This window comes from Pseudopipra pipra, chromosome Z (genome assembly GCF_036250125.1).
Source record: "Pseudopipra pipra isolate bDixPip1 chromosome Z, bDixPip1.hap1, whole genome shotgun sequence".
In the NCBI taxonomy this organism is placed as follows: Eukaryota; Metazoa; Chordata; class Aves; order Passeriformes; family Pipridae; genus Pseudopipra; species Pseudopipra pipra.
The window spans coordinates 69,811,978-69,829,080 of NC_087581.1; the positions used below are offsets into that span (position 1 = coordinate 69,811,978).

Consider the following 17,103-nt stretch of genomic DNA (forward strand, 5'->3'; position numbering starts at 1 on the left):
ATGTTTAAACAGGAGAAATTGTACAAATGAGGAAGGATGGAGATCATACAAAAGGATTTAGGGAGATTAGAATCATGAGCATTGTAAAACAAAGAGATCCAGATTAAAAAATGTGAACAATTGCATCAGGAGAAAATAATCTAAAATCCATTTTATTCAATAGAATAGAGAGAATAAAGAAGTACAGCTAAAGCAGGAGACATTGATCATGCACAATAAAACAAATGCTATTTTCTGTGTAAGCTAATGACAAATGTTAAAAGAAAGGATACTGGGTAAATTGAAAAGGTGAATTAAAAATGTATGTTATTGTCGTCACCACGGTAATCATCAGTCATCCCTATTTCTGTACAACTTCCCTCTAGTAACTGTCCAGTTTGGGGAAAAAAATACTCCCTCCCCCAAAGAGTTAAAAATATGAATACAATACAGGGGATTACATAGGGCTAGGAAAAAATGGAGGGTAGAAAACATAAAATACAGATAATCACAATAATTGAAGTCTGACGAGCATCTTCAGTTCTGGTTAGTGTTTTGAAAACATCATGATAAAGATGAACAGAAAAATGTTTTTGAGGATGCTTGTGAAGGAGGCTCCTAAGTCTGAGGAGCAGATGAAAAAAGTAATCATCATTTAAAGAGAGAAGCTAAATTATGGAAGTTGGTTCCCTAGGCCAACCAGAGACTGAATACTGATTCAGAATAAAGAATGGAAAGGAAAAGACTGCGAAAGACCTTGAAATTGAAATATATGTATTTCTATCTATAAGTCCAGGAAGATATCTTTTGCAGCAGCATTCTGATATGAACGAGCAAGATTAGACTTGAGAATGTTGCAGTAGTCAGTTTATGCAATTATGATAACCTAGTCTAGATTTACTCCTGTATAGATGCACAAAAAAGCCTTTATGCTGGACAGAAGGAATCTGAATCTTGGATGTAGCATTGATATCAAGTACCTGGAATTTCAACTAAAATTTAAATGCCTACATTACAGATGAATTGCTGTTGGTAAAGCTGTTATTAATAGAGAAAAAAGGTAGTGGGTGAAACTTCAAGGGAAGAAATTAAAAATGTATTAAGCTTGATCTGACATATAATCATACTTTAGAAGATGTCAGAACGTTTCTTAGACCAACCAGAGCAGGTACATACAATCTGAAGGTATACCTGGAGTAGATACAGCAGCTCTTTGACATTTTTGTTGGACATCATACTTAATTTTTCTTTTTCAGAGATTGCTTGCATATATAATATATATATATACATATTATATTTACATATATATGTATGTATGTATGTATATAAATATAAAGACAGAAGAGAATCACAGAATCACAGAATTAGCTGGGTTGGAAGGGACCTCCGAGATCATCAAGTCCAACCCTTGGTCCAACCCCGCTGTGGTTCCCAGCCCATGGCACTGATGCCACATCCAGGCTCAGCTTAAAAACCTCCAGGGATGGAGAATCCACCACTTCCCTGGGCAGCCCATTCCAATGTCTGATTACCCTCTCTGGAAAGAATTTCTTCCTAATATCCAACTTAAACGTCCCCTGGCAGAGCTTAAGACCATGTCCTCTTGTCCTACTGCTGGTTCCTGGGAAAAGAGACCAACTCCCACCTGGCTCCCCCCTCCTGTCAGGGAGTTGCAGAGAGTGATGAGGTCTCCCCTGAGCCTCCTCTTCTCCAGGATAAACAACCCCAGCACAGCCTCTCCTCACAGCACTTGTGCTCCAGACCCTTCCCCAGCCTTGTTGCTCTCCTCTGGACCTGCTCCAGCCCCTCCATGTCCTTCCTGAACTGAGGGGCCCAGAACTGGACACAGCACTCCAGGGGTGGCCTCACCAGCACTCAGTACAGGGCAAGAATCACTTCCCTCCTCCTGTTGGCCACACCGTTCCTGATCCAGGCCAGGATCCATTGGCCCTCTTGTCCACCTGGGCACACTCTGGCTCCTGTTCAGCTCCCTGTCCATCCCCACTCCCAGGTCCCTTCCTGCCTGGCTGCTTTCCAGCCACTCTGTCCCATCCCGTGGGGCTGCAGGGGGTTGTTGTGGCCAAAGTGCAGGACCCGGCACTTGGCCTGGTTGAACCTCATCCCACTGGAATCAGCCCATGGATCCAGCCTGTCCAGGTCTCTCTGCAGAGCCCTCTGGCCTTCCAGCTCATTGACACTCCTCCCCAGCTTGGTGTCATCTGCAAATTTGCTGATGATGGACTCAATCCCCTCATCCAGATCATCAATAAAGATATTAAACAGGACTGGGCCCAACACTGATCCCTGGTGTGCTCCCAGCAGCCGTTTAAATCCCTCGTGGATGGGCTGGGTTCTGGCCCCTAGTCAGCTGATTGGCCTCCCAGGAGACCTCCAGAAGATGATGAAGAGAGGTCATAAAGCTGGGCTGAGTAGAGGTAGGGAGAATAGAGAAGAGAGTCTCACTAGAGGTGCCCCCCACTACTTTTCCAAGGTACACTGTGGCAGTGCAGCAGCCTGAAAACACAAAACATATGGTCAAGGTCTGTCTTCCTTTGGACTTGCTGAATATAAGTACGGCTAATTTAGTATGTGACTCTTTCAACCCCTCTTTTAAGGTGACAACAAATGATTATATAGAGAATTTCCTGAGTTTTATCATTAAAGAGCTCTTGATAGTGATGGTTTTTACTCACACGTTCTTTATGATGTGTAGTTTAACACATTTTATAATGTGCACGGTGAAGGAGAACACAAGTTCTAGATTTCCAGCACAATGAGAATAAACAGTATTGATCTTATATCAAGTAAGATTTTGAAAAGCACATGTGAATGTGAGCAAAAGAGAAGAAGCTTCCCTTCTGAATAATGTATCTTTCTCACTTCTACAGGAAAAAATGGAAATGACTGGAACATTCAAACAACAAAAATTTCGCCTTGTGGATGAAGGTTTTAATCCATCTGCAATTACTGATCCTCTTTATTTTTTAGATAATTCTAAGAAAGCATATGTCTCGTTAACCAAGGAAGTACATGAGATGATCTTATCTGGGAAAATGAAGCTTTAATTAACCAAATAATAGGCTCTTCAGGATCAGTCTATAGGACCTATTGTATGAGAAAACAATAAAAGTAATTACCAGTATTTATACGTAGTTATCTCCAGAATAATGTTTTATATATTTGGTATTTACATTCAGATATGTCTTATATCTTTACTTACTTTATCATTATTTTTATTGATCACTTTTTACCTCTTGAGACAAATTTCTAAGTAAATAACCTGTAAAACATGATTGAAATCTATTTTATCTTAACTTTGGAATATAAATGCTGAATCTGATACTTTTTCTTAGTATTAAATGAACATGAATGATAAAAAATGGTAAAAAAATATTCAATGTATAAAGATATTGTGTCACACATTGTGTCTAAAAAGAAAAAAATACGCGAGTAACATCTTTTTTTATGCAGTTTATATTTTATATGTACTTCTCAATATGTATTTCAAGAAGTAAAGATTCTACAGTGGCTGGAAGAAAAAAACAACTCTTCTGCAGAGACTTTTCTGATGGAACATAAGATGAAAGAAACTGAAGCAGAAGAAAGCTCTCCAAACAAAGCCAAATACTAACATCACTGCTGAGGTTTTGTTTGGTTTTTTTTTGTCATAATCCACCCTCTTTTATTTGTTAAACTGGCTGTTTGGACTGTCAAATTCTGAAGACAAAGCAAACTTTTGCAAAATGTTTATCAGCAGATGAACAATAGGCAGAGAAAATCTGCCTACTTAATGGGGAAAATTGTTCATATAGCGTAAAAAGAATTATTGCAGGACTTTGTCATGCATACTGACTAAGAAATAGCTTCCTTACTCTTATTAATGACTGTTATAGATCATTATTTAATAAATATAAAATATAGTAGAAAAATTAAAATTCTAAATTGTGTGTCCTAATAATTGCTTTTTATGACTTTTACAATAAAATATAAGATAATTTAAAACAAATACCCTACGGTCTCAGTTTGATTTAAGTCTGATTGCATAAAGTCTGTTTTCTAGCCTCTCTTGATACACTGTGTGCTCAGTGTCATGTTCTAATGGATCGTGATGATCTTGGAATCAGCCAGAAGCAATATCAGAGAATACTGAAAGGGTGACTTTCTTCAACACGGGGCACCATATTTCTCTCTTCTGTCATAACAGTGGTATGAAACCATAGGTTCTCATAAAAGAGTAGGATGTAAGACATTTTAAAAATAACTATATTTTCTTGTGTCTTCCTAATTTTTACACCTAACAAGACACTAGAACCTGGGCCAACTCTCGAATCTCTGATTATCACTTTCACTGATCCTCCTTAAAAACCCAAACCAAGGTTGCAGTAAAAAGTATATATAACATATAAGCTTCCTTATATTTTTTAATATATGTTCTTTATGAGACTGCCAGTATAAATAAGCAAGTTTACAATTTGGCAATTTACAAAGCAGTGAGACCTTACAGTACTTACACCAACTTTATGGTAGATGTTAATAAGAAGTTCATAATGGGGGCTGGAGAGAACTGCTGCATAAGGATGGTGGGGGTCACTATGGCCCAGCACTGCCCGAGCAGTCCCACTTTGTCTGTTTCTTTAGGCAGTGCCCATGGCTGTCTAAGGCAGAAAGCTGTGGTGGGGTGTGCTTGTTCAAACAGATGGGAGTATTGTTGCTCTGTTCTGCAGAGGCACTTTCCTAGTCAGCTGCAAATTTAAGAATGAGCTATTTACTACAAAGTTAAACACAACTTTCCAAGTTAGCCTGCAATCTTTAGTAAAGTGTTGATTGTTGAAATCACAGCTTTTGTATCTTTTACATGAGTGTGTGCTGAATATAATTCAGGATCCCTTTTCTTTTGTTGCAACAGTAAACTTTACATTCTTTCTATGGAAAATAATTGTTTGGGTTTTTTTTAAATATTTGCCCCCAAAAAACGGTACCTTGAGATCCACAGTAGCACATTTAATCTTGTAATAGAATATAAAAGAATATAATGAAATCAAATACTTAGCTTTGGTGTCATATTTAGCACTTCTAAAATTTATTTTGCTCTGCAATATTTGATAGCATATATGACTAGTGAAAAGGTTCTACCACTTAAATGCAACAGAAATGGGAGGGGAAAAAAAGTGAAAAAAAAAAAAAGAAGAAAACCCTCTCCCATAAAGGAAGAAAAAAAAAAAAAAGAAAAAAAGAAAAGAAGCAAAAACCTGTGCATGAATGTCACCATTTGGTCACTTGTTTTGTAAAGTATCTAAGATTGTTTTTGTGAAGAGTAGTTGGGTCAGAGAAACATCAAAGACCAGCATATGCATGCTAACTTTCATGCTCTGTCCAGTACTGGTTCAGTAGATGTTTCTGAGCTCTGGAGCACATTTTCAGCAGCAATGGGACTCTACTAACCTAGCTGGGTTGGGCAGCCTACAGGTATTTGTTTCTCAGCTGGGACCACTAGTGAAATACAGAATTCCAGCTACTCTCCTGTTTTCCTTTGTGCAACCAAGACAGCCTGGGCAACCTGCCTGTTATCAAAGGCTAGTAAAATAGTTTTGTCCCATCCACATTAAATGGATGCTTATAATGTCAAGAAAATAATAAACGGAAAATCTACAGAACTCTGTATTTCCTAAGGGGAAAACTGTATATTATGTTCAATCCAGCAGTTTTATTTCTTTTAGCCAGTAGGTTAGGTGCCAGCAGATGCACTGAAGCATGTTGCAGCAAAATGCCTTCTCTCCCATGGATATGTAAATTGTTGAACCAGCAGTGTAGTTAGGCTGAATAATAATGATGTTCATGTCAAACACCACAAAGGGTCTTCCTTTCAGAATGAGAAGATATTTAGACTAACCTGTTTGTTTCCCACCCTCACACCCAGATCAATATCTGGATGGCTGAGGTCTGAGGGCTTTAGTGTTGCTGCAAAATTATGCTCCAGTAGTTACCTGGGAACTTTAATTTCATGCAGTAGGGATAAAGAAGTGGATGAGGGGCGGCTGGGGTGTGGATGGAGAGCTGCAGTGCCAACCTCCTGTACTAAAGAAGAGAGAGAAAGACTAAAATAAATTAAGGTAATTACTTTTGCTATTTAGTGTATATATCTTGAAGTTTTCCTCTGCGTCTAAGGAGGGTCAATGGTGAAAGAAATATTTATCAAAAAAAAACAAAAAAGAAAAAAAGAAGAGATTGAAGTTAACACTTAGGGAAGGTGAAATTCTGAGAGGGTGAACACACATCCACTCTCTTGTCCCACTTAATCTGATACAGCCAGTACAGTTATGGTCTGGATTAGCTTTCATAAATCTTTTTCAGGATCCCCCCAAAAACCCAAAAAGTTCCTAAGCAGATCACAGGCGTGAATTTTGTTCTCCTCACCCAACTTGGACAGATAGGGCTTTTCAAGAGAATTCCCATAGCTGTGACAGCCACTGTAAAGAATGTATTTCAATTGACCTACAAATTCCCTGCAGATGAAGTACAGAAAACATCTTTTACTGTTGCTTTTGCTTTTTTTTTTTCTTTTTTTTGGAGAAAAAGGAGTTAAAGTGAGGAGGAGAAGTTTTACCTGCATTTTTAAAATTAAAAATACTGGAGGGCTATGGGAGGAAAGACAAAAAAGAAGTTCTTTAAAAAAAAAAAGTGATGGTTTATTTTTCAGCAGCCTGTCCCCCTGTCCCCAGCTAACAGTTCAACTAGTAATTTGATATGCATCTTTAGAGCAGAAATAATAAGACATGTACCAGCATTTATGAAACTTATTCATTAGGTCAAGACTAATCTCAAGCAAATAAAGTCTTTCTGTTTAGTATTTGCTGCCAAAAACATTACATGCAAAGATTCAGCAGACTGCCAAACAAAGTTGCACGTGAATAGTAGTAATTTTAAGAGTAATTTTAGTGTGATATGTATTATTAGCAGTACTGTCAATACCTGACAGCATGATCTGGCAATTAATTTGGCCATATGGGTAACATCAGAAGATCATCTGCTTGTGTCCTGATATTCAGGACATAATACCTTACACATTGTACTCTCAATTAGACAAAGGGATTATATGATCATGCAATGCTAGTTCTAAGCAAACTAGATCATATCAGAGTGAAATTAAATTCCTGTGTCACTAACAAATCTACAAGTCTGAGAACCTTTTACCAAAATGGACTTAATTGAGTTTCTCTAAAGACTGCAATAAGCACAGCTCAAATCAAACAGGCAGGAATTGCTTTTGCAATACAATGAATCAGGCTTTGTTGCTGCCTTGCAGAAGGAGATACACTGAACTATTTCCATCTGAAGCTGGTCTGGCATCATGAGGTTATGCATTATGTCAGCTGGACCATACACAAGATTAATCCTTACTGACAAATAAAACCAGTACTTAGACTGGCACAAAACCATTCATTACTGTGGCTCCTTCAAGTAACTGATACTGCTATGTTGACAAAAATAATGTTTCTCTCAAGTATGTATGGACAGTGTTGTTAGTATGGAACTGGCCAAGTTTGGTAAGATGCTTTTTGTGGTAGTTTTGGATTTAGAACTCAAGTAAATGGCTCAGTCCACTTAAAAACCAACCAACCAAACAAATAAAAAAACCCCAACCAAACAAAAAAACCAACCCAAACCTAAACCTCACATTATAGCAAATTGAGTAATGAGTATTTAATTATTTGAAGCACAAAGGAGTGCTTCAAATGTGCAAGAAAGGAGTGAATGCCTTGATGGGACTTCCAATACGAAAAGAGTCTTGCTCATTCAGTTCAGCCTACTGAGTACAGATGAACAGAACTGTCGGTCTTTTACAGTGCTTATAGTATGGAAGGGCACATATTTGATTTTAAAATACTGTCTAAAAGAGCTGATTTGATCCAAAACCAGACAACTCATTTCAGGGTACGGTTATTTGTCTGACAGAATTAATTTCTAATCTGTTTTTGCAGGGTATTTGTGCATCATTCTTAATTACATGAGGCCAAAATATGTGGCAACAGGATGATGGGTAACAGAGAAACTACCTGACAGCTTTGTGAGTAATGACAAATGTTAGCTGTGATTCAAGAAGAAATACATTGCAGTGGTTAGCACAATTTCCATTCAATTTTCTATGTTTTCTGCCTTTCATGTTCATTCTTTTCTCCATGCTAATAAAAGAATATACTTGCATCCCCGATTTTTTTTTTTAAATTCGTAACAGTAAGTTGGGAAGTTGCTAATGCTGAAACTAGTCATGTCACATTGGAACTCTGTTGAACCCAATAATTAGTAGTGACTTAAGTTTTATACTTGATATGTGAAAATTTGCTCAAGGGGGTTTAAAACAACATTGGACTTGTTAAGTTCATGGTGTCAGTGAAAGCAAAGAAGTTAAGCATGCAGGCATTACCAGGTAGCTGTCTTCAAAAATCTGGCAAATTACTTTTTTCTCCAAATGCAGAACATAGTTACAGTAATTTAAAAAAAAAAAAATTGAACATCAACAGAATTTACTAAGATATAGCTAACTATGAGATCATTAAATACTTGTGCAGTACCCAGGTATTTCCAAACCTTTTTTTTTTTAATAACTAATTTCTACTAGGCAGCTCACGACACTTTTCTAACAACATATTAACACATGTACCTTCTATTATATGCTAATAATTATCTCCACTGAGTGGACTGCACTTTAACAGTAAGAGACTCAATCACTACTACTCCTGGTTTTGTTTTGTTTTGTTTTGTTATCAGACTTGTTTTTTTCACCTTTGCAGCTTAGGCAGAAACACGTGTGCCATACCAGTCATAGGTCATGAGCAAACTGTGAAGAGGAATTAGTTTGTGCTGGAATGTATTCCCCATGTATGAGGATTCGTTTTTATTAGTATGGAAAAGCATGAACTTGAAGATAGATCTCTGGGGAGGAATGCCTAAGCATTAGCTCATTCTAACAGCTTCTTGTCCTAAAGGTATGTAGGCATAGGATGCTACTCTCAGATCTTGCTCTAGTTACATCAGAACTAAAAGACTTCTCAGTAGAAAAATAGTCACGGGCAGCAAAACTGACACGAACATCAAGATTGTCTTCTGACATTTAACTTTTTTGTCAAGGAAACCTACCAGCTATCATCTTGAGTGGGTGCAGAAGAGCTAATGGTGTCATTCATCCAAATGTCAAAATAAAAGGTATTTATTTACTTGTCAGCTTCTAAAAAACAGCATGCAGGAGCCATAGTTTGTCTTCCACTTCACTGAAACGACAATGAAATTCAATACTTCTAGAGGACAATTCTATTGTGGTTCTACTTAAATGAACATCACGTGAGGGGCTGAAAAAGACACCTTTTAAATATCTCCATCTGTTGCATTTTTTGGTGCAAAGTTCTGATATTTTTTCTAAATTATTAAAAATAAAGTTGCCAAGAAAACCCAAATTGGTGGTAAATGTCTAAAAGGCTAAGAGACTATCATTTTGGAAAAGTCTGGATTAAAATTCCAAACGTATGGCACATTCTGAAGTCCTAATACTCAGAGCCCTTCCACTTATAAGCTTCTACCGTTACCATGTTTTTTATTGTTTTAAGCACATATATATATATATCTCTTCACATATATATATTTTAGTTTGGAGAAGAAAAGGCTCTGAGGAGATCCTACAGAAGCCTTCCAGCATCTGAATGGGGCTACAAGAAAGTTGGAGAGGATTTTTTACAAGGGCATGGAGCGGTAGGGCAAGGGACAATGGCTTTAAACTGGAGGAGGATAAATTTATATCAGATATTAGGAAGAAATGCTTTATTATGAGAGTGGTGAGTCACTGGAACAGGTTGCCCAGAGAAGCTGTGGATGCCCTACCCCTGGAAGTGTTCAAGGCCAGGTTGCATGGAGCTCTGAGCAGCCTGGGATAGTAGAAGGTGCACGTGCCAACGGAAGGGGAAGTGGAAGTAGATGGTCTTTAAGGTCCCTTCCAGTGCAAATCATTCTACAGTTCTGTGATACTAAACAAGAGAGATCCAAGTTCCTGGTTCATTTGAAGCCATCATGCCTCAGGAGCAATGTTGCTCATTTTGCAGCTGAGTAGCTGAAGGAAATGCAGTTGCTGCAGGCACTGTTTCAGTGCCCAGCTCAAGAGCTCAAATGCTTAGTGAAATTCACAGACAGAATGCTGGATGACTGAGTCTTAAAAAAATGTGAGCGGGAGAGTTATATGCCTGAGAGTAAGAGCCACAAAAGCCAGCTCAAAGAGCAAGAACTGCCTAAATTGACTAGCAGGGAGCAGTGAGAAGAGGATTATGTCTTAGACCCATCTCCTGCCAGCACGTAGGCATCTAATTCTCATTTGCTGGGAGCAAAGAGATATCTGAGCTTTCACCTAGAATGACATAAAACCAATTTTTTTTTTTGCAAACCTTGCAATTCTACAGATGGCCATGAAAAAGTAGCCATACGTATTCAGCTCAGTTTCTATCCAAGCATTTCATTAGAATAATAAATTAAAGAGAGGAAATTACTTTTTGATGACATGTGAAAGCTCTGTAATTGGTCATATATCACTGTGGCAACAAAGCCATATTCTGTCATAAGATCAGGAAAACCTCTTCTGGACTACAGAAATTGTAACTCCATTTCCACTTTGCTGGCCACAAAAATCCAATTTTTTGTGAAAAGAAGCTTACATCTACCTAAATGCCTGTAATCTGCCATTAACAAACTGGTTTTGTTGGGAAATTCGCAGATCAAAACAATATTAAGTATGACACACCATTGTCTTAGTCTGTTTTTGGCATATCTCTGCTACAATGAGGAGTCCCTGTGCCATTTTTTAGGCATGTTCTGAACTAGCTGGAGGTAGTAAGTTTTGCCTCGATGCACAGATTATTTTAAAAGACCTTTTGGCTTCCTCTTTTGCTATATTAAAACTGAATTTCTTCAGAGAAACGTGGCATACAAGAAGGCTTTTTGTCAAATATTTTTGAGATCACTCACTTTGTTCAGCTAGCTCATAACATTAAACACTCCCTAACTAAAATGTTGATCCTATAGTCTGTATTTTTTTTGAACCTCTCTACGTGATGTTCAGAAAAAGTTCTTAGACAACATGTCACCTAGTTAAGATAATCTCTGCCTTGCTTTGTTATATGAAGACTGGTGTCAGAAAAGGACTCTCTAAAGCCTGTTTCTAGAGAAAAAAGTTTTCAGGACTGTCAGGGAACTACCAGTAGCTTTTCATTTACACAGTCAGGTGTGGCAATTACCCTCATGTTAGCTGCAGTGTACATGTTCTGTAGGAAATTCCCAGAACTACATTCAGAACCTGTATATTTAGGCCTATTCAGCATTTAAATGGAAATCATTCTGCCTGCATCCCATAAATCACAGTATCTTGATTTCTGTCATCACCATCCTGCACCTGTTTAAAAAATAAAATTGTTACACATTCTCAGTAGAGGAGTCAGCAGGACCCTAAAACTGTGCAGTGAAATCAACTCAAGCAATACACTAGACAGTATTGTTGCATTTAATAAAAGGCCTGTTGCATGCAATAAAATATTAAAACAAAAACGTATGACTCATTTGGTTGACCTTCTGTTATAAAAATAACTCTACTTAGATGCAAGAGAATGAGGTATTTGCTGTGACATTAAGATTAGAGTCACCCAGAAGAAGTTATTTGAAAAATTTATGTCCAGTTTCCAAAACTGCAGCTTTTCAAAATCCTACTACAAATTTTTTGAACAATTAGAATTTGTACTACAACTGCTAGTCCAACACATCTGGAAGCTGCTGGTCATCACAGAGGTTCTTACTGCAAATTCTTGCAGAGGATAGGGCATCACACCTGGCAACAAATACAGCTTAAAGCCATAATCTTGCATTTGGCCCTGGAGTTCTGCTTTCCCTTTCCTTTTCTAAACCTCAAATAAAACATGTAGTCATTTGAACTAACCCTCAAAGGTTATACAGAAATATGGAAAGGATTTCAGCTATTGAAACTCTTAGTGACACTCAGAATGCCGTTCAGTTGAACCCACTAAAACACACATGGGGGATAACATTATCCCTGCATATTCCATTGCATTGCTCTTTGTTAATAAGATCCCATCCAAATTCATGACTTTTTTAGCCCTAACTTTCAACAAATACTTATTTTACAGTCCATCATGGAACAAACAGTAACAGAAACCCTATTACTAGTGGTAGGAATCCCCCCAAAGACAAAGATCTTTAAGCAAAAGAAAAAGTACTTCTTTATTCTTCACTTTTTGTCATCTATTGCTTTTACTTGGATGTTGCAGCAATAAAGCCAGATTCCAGAAACAGTCTTGTAACTACTAAAGGTCTCAGACACATTTATGAATCTGTTTGCAAAACAGGTCAACTGCTACTCAGCTTTGCTGGTATGAATATAATCTATTAATTCCACAGGTGGTGGCAGACCTGGAGAGATGATGAGGCTATTCATTCTGATGTCTTCAAGATTCTGACAGTAGAAGCTAGTTAAAAATAGCTAGCTGTACTCTGGACCTCTTCTTTCTTCTATGTTCCATTAATCCACTAAAAAAAATGAATGAAAAAAAAGTTACCTTTTTACCTATCCAAGGCAAAGGATAATTATTTTATGCAAAATCACTCATGGATTAAGGTTTCCTGGAAATAAACCCATGAATCCCCTGAGAAATGAAACCCACATTCTGCTAATGAAGAAGTTTGTCAGGCAGATGTTCCAAATGATAGTAATCAAGCTCAAAAGCTTTTGAAAGAGCTCTTGAGTTAGTAAATTACATCCTCAAAATAAAATATTTAGAACTGGGACACTGAGGAGTGGGGTGACTGATTTAAAAATAGACAGAATGGAGATAAATGCCGACAGTAAAAGAGCAGGCAGAAGACATTTCTTTAAAAATCTCTAACATTTTTCTCTGTCTTACAGTTGGCTGATACACCTCATAAGAGTGGAACTGCACTTTCCAGCATAGGTCAGAGCCTGACAAAGAGGAAAGTATATGAAGAGAAAATGAGTAGGCAAAATGTGATAGAAGCACCTTGTTTATTTGGGTAGCTATTCACTCTGAGAAAGGAGCAGAGAGGGTAAGAATTTGATTGCATTTAAATTAACACTATGGAGTTTAGCTCTGAGTAATTGTATTGGGTTTTGGGTGGGGTAGAATTAATTGCCTCCACAGTGCCTAATATGGGGCTGTGTTTTAGATTTGTGCTGAACACAGGGTTGAAATGATAATACAGAGATGTTTTCGTTATTGCTGAGCAGGGCTTACACTGAGCCAAGGCCTTTTCTGCTTTTCATATTGCCATGCTGGGGAAGAAATTGGGGGTGCATGGGAGGCTGGGAGGAAACAGAGCCAGGACAGGTGACCCAAACTGGCCAAAGTGATATCCCAGACCATAGGACATCATGCTCAGCATATAAAGTGGGGGGAAGAAGGAGGAAGAGAGGGGTTTTTGGAGTGATGGTGTTTGCCTTCCCAAGTCACCATTACATGTAATGGGGCCCTGCTCTCCTGGCGATGGCTGAACACCTGCCTGCCCATGGGAAGCAGTGAATTCATTCCTTGGTTTCCTTTGCTTGTGTGCAACTTTTGCTTTCCCTATTAAACTGTCTTTATCTCAAGCCCTGAGTTTTCTGGCTTTTACCCTTCTGATTCTCCCCCTGGTCCCGCTGGTGGGGGAGAGACTGAGTGGCCGTGTGGTGCTTGGTTGCCAGATGGGGTGAAGCCACGACAGGAATCTGTTCATATTTTTAAAGGCTAATTTGTTCACCTGATGATGTATCTGCCAAAACTAGGCTTCATGCTTCATGCTACACAGTTACAGACCTCCTGTCAAAACTCAGCTTCCATGGGGGTCTGGCACCCAACTGCAGGGGAAGAGAGGCAAGCTGCCTTTCAAGGCCCTCCCTTCCTGCCTTTGCCAGGGTGCTGCTTCTGCTTCTAACCTCAGGCCTTTGAGTGATGTTACAGGTATCATTGAGCCCTGACAAATGATTCCAAGAAAGAAATTGGGCAAGGAAGGCAAGAGACTGGTACGGCTGAGTCAGGAACTGTTGGTCAAACTAAAGGGAAAAAAGCAAATGCACAGGCACAGTAGGAATAAGGACAGGTGACCTGGAAAGAGTATTGGCATAATGTTTGGTTGTGTAGGATGGGGTGGGGAAGGTGAGGAATACCAAGGTAAAGCTCAAACTAAACCAGGCAAGGGATGAAAGAGTAACAGGAAGGGCTTCTACAGGTATGTTAACTAGAAAATGAAGGTGGCCATCAGGGTGAGGGGAGTGATTCTGCCCTCCTCCTCTTCTCTGGTGAGACCCCACCTGGAACACTGCACCCAGCTCTGGGGCCCTCAGCATAGGAAGGACATTAACTTGCTGGAGCAAGTCCAGAGGAGGGTTACCAAAGATGATTAGAGGGATGGAACACCTTTCCCATGAGAAAAAGCTGAGAGAATTCTGATTGTTCAGCCTGGAGCAGGGAGAGCCTCAGGGTGACCTAACTGTGGCCTTCCAGTACTTCAAGGGGGGGCTACAAGAAGTCTGGAGAAGGATTTTTTACAAGGGCATGTAGTGGCAGGACAAGGGGTGATGGCTTTAAACTGAAAAGAAAGTAGGATTAGCTTTGATATTAGATATCATTAGATATAGAACAAATTCTTTACTGTGAGGGTGGTGAGGCACTGGAGCAGGTTGCCAGAGAAGCTGTGGATACCCCATCCTTGGCAGTGTTCAAGGCCAGGTCGGATGGGGCTTTGAGCAATCTGGTCTAGTGAAAGGTGTCTGTGTCCAGGGCAGGGGGGCTGGAGATAGATGATCTTTAAGGTCCTTTCCAACACAAGCCATTCTACAATTCTTTGATTCTAACCCTGACCTGCTGTCCTGGCTTTCTTGGCTTGGCCTTGGATCTGCCTCACTGTTAGAGACGGGGCTGTTCCTGAACTGCTCTGCTTTTCTGGTCTGCTGCAGCACTGTGTCCCTGATGGTCGATGTGTTGCCTCTGACCAGCTTGCTGCCATCCCCAGTGCCTGAGCAGTATTTTCCTGGTGGAATATCCTGCTTTTACACAGCAAACCCTTCACATACACTCAGTTATTTCTAGAATTCCAAAACAAGCAGCTCAGAAGGTTTTGCAGCCCATAAAGACAGGTGTATTAGGAAATATACCATTAGTTACTTTTCCTTGAGGCTTTTTTTTAGTTTAAATGCCATTTGGTTGAATTTAATGTCCTCAAGGAGCTGACTAAGAAGTATGTAAAACTAGAGAGAAAAAGGACAGTTATTGCAAGCTTGGTTCTGTTCTCAGAGTGAGACAACAGAGAAAATTTCAACTCATCTTTGATGGCTGAAGAATAGTTTCATTGTTCTGACTATTAAAATGCATCAAGTGCTCTCCTTTTTTTATCAGTATATGTAAACTACTGCTTCAGTTATTACAAAAAAGTCATACAGTTTACAATTAGGTGTTAATATAATAAAACAGTGATAGTTTGGGAAAATGAACAGCATTTGTGATTCCGTGCACATCACTTAAAAAGACAATAGAATTCAATAAATTGAACTACTCCTATTTGTGGAAGAAGAGTCTCATTCTACCAAATGTCCCTGAGTACAATGTATATCTTCCACTGTGGAAAAGGCTACCACAGTGTACTGATGGAGAGTCACATATGTATACATTTATTACAGCTGTTGTTCACAATAGCAAAAGCCACCATAGTTGGGGACAGAAACAGAATGCCAAAGCATGATGAAAAGAGTAGAGATGGAAACAAAACTGGCAAGGAATCTGACCTGGCAGCCACTCACTCATGTGCAGGAGAAAATTTGTTCAAAGTGTGAAAAACCTGATTACTTGGGGAACCTAGACTTGCCTGACAAATCCCTAGATCTCTGGCCAATCAACATTTTATTGTTGATTTACCACTGTCACATTTTATTATCCTATTTTAAGTGCTGTTATATGTGACAGGAATTTAGGATATTAAAATACGGCCTGAATGACACGGTATTGAATTATTAACAGAGGAGCTTTAAAACACCTATCAAGCTCCAAAATCAGAGGATGATGAGAGATCCATCCCAGTAATGTGCTTTTTATTTCAAGGTACCATTGTATATAAAGGTGCAACATGCCAGGTGATATTAGAAGCAAACCTAACACCTCAGGTATGCAGCTCAGACAGCAAGTAAATCTGCCTGGAAGCCCAGTGTCAAGGGTAGTTTTAAAATACAATGCAGATCTAGCCAGATATATTAAAGTCAATAGAGAGTTCAGGTATAACTGCAAAGCTGGGACTGCAAAACTAAGCTATTGGTGCTGAACTGCCTGATAATGTGGATACACTGCTACGACAAGGTAAGCTTAAATACAGGTTTGCAGGACAAGGTGCAAGCTCTAACAAAGGTTTCTGTGGCAATGCTCTAACAGTGTAATCTGCAACATGCCCTCATAGGGAATAAAAGCAGTAATTTGGACATGAGATGAAAATAATTCTGAAATATCACAGGGGAATGGGTTACACAAACACAATAGAAAGTCAATGAATCTGCATAAAAAGGCAGTTTTATATTTTATGCATGGGGGTTTATGAAGCACAGTAGTATGGCTGTTCCCTTTTCCTTGACTTCCTTCCTATTGGAGATGCATAAATTCCAGGCAGTGGTGATGCCAAAGAGGATTTTGACCTTTAAGAAATCTGTCAGCTCTCTCCGATTTTAAAGCTATCTGTGCACTTTGGACTTTCAAAACACAAATCTGTTTACTGCAGGACACGCCTCACCATTCACATTTTGCTCACTGAGAAGGCATCACCAGAGGAGTAAATATTTTTCTCTAGAGCTCTCTCTATGCATGACTGCACTGTAATTTTTAACAGAGTACTTTGGAGAGTGTATAATTTTAGTAGATTCAGTTTGACATTGTGTTTCATTCTACAAAGATGACCATATAATGGGCTGTCCAAAGACAGACTGAAATAAACAAGTAAAATAAATCAGGCAGAAATACCCTTCTGAAACTTTGAACTAATAAACTGATAAACCCTTATTTGAAAGTTAGAATACTGAACTGTTTTTTTCTTACAAGAAGCTTACATTTTAAT

General features: G+C 38.8%; 1 protein-coding gene and 1 long non-coding RNA gene across 3 annotated transcripts in view; one reads left to right on the plus strand and one right to left on the minus strand.

The window, feature by feature from the left end:
* SLC27A6 (solute carrier family 27 member 6) overlaps positions 1 to 3,985 on the plus strand; it is a 38,349-nt gene extending 34,364 nt beyond the window's left edge. For both annotated transcript variants that reach the window (XM_064642601.1, XM_064642600.1), the window contains exon 10: positions 2,868 to 3,985. In XM_064642601.1, the coding sequence (XP_064498671.1) occupies positions 2,868 to 3,044 (177 nt within the window). In that variant the 3' untranslated portion in view covers positions 3,045 to 3,985. The remainder of the gene's footprint in view (positions 1 to 2,867) is intronic.
* Positions 1,951 to 13,844, minus strand: LOC135407512 (uncharacterized). Its single transcript, XR_010426904.1, has 4 exons — positions 13,774 to 13,844; positions 12,433 to 12,531; positions 5,964 to 6,049; positions 1,951 to 2,493 (listed from the first exon to the last, which is right to left on the minus strand). It is a non-coding gene; the product is annotated as an uncharacterized LOC135407512 (long non-coding RNA).
* Positions 13,845 to 17,103: the final 3,259 nt, after the last annotated feature.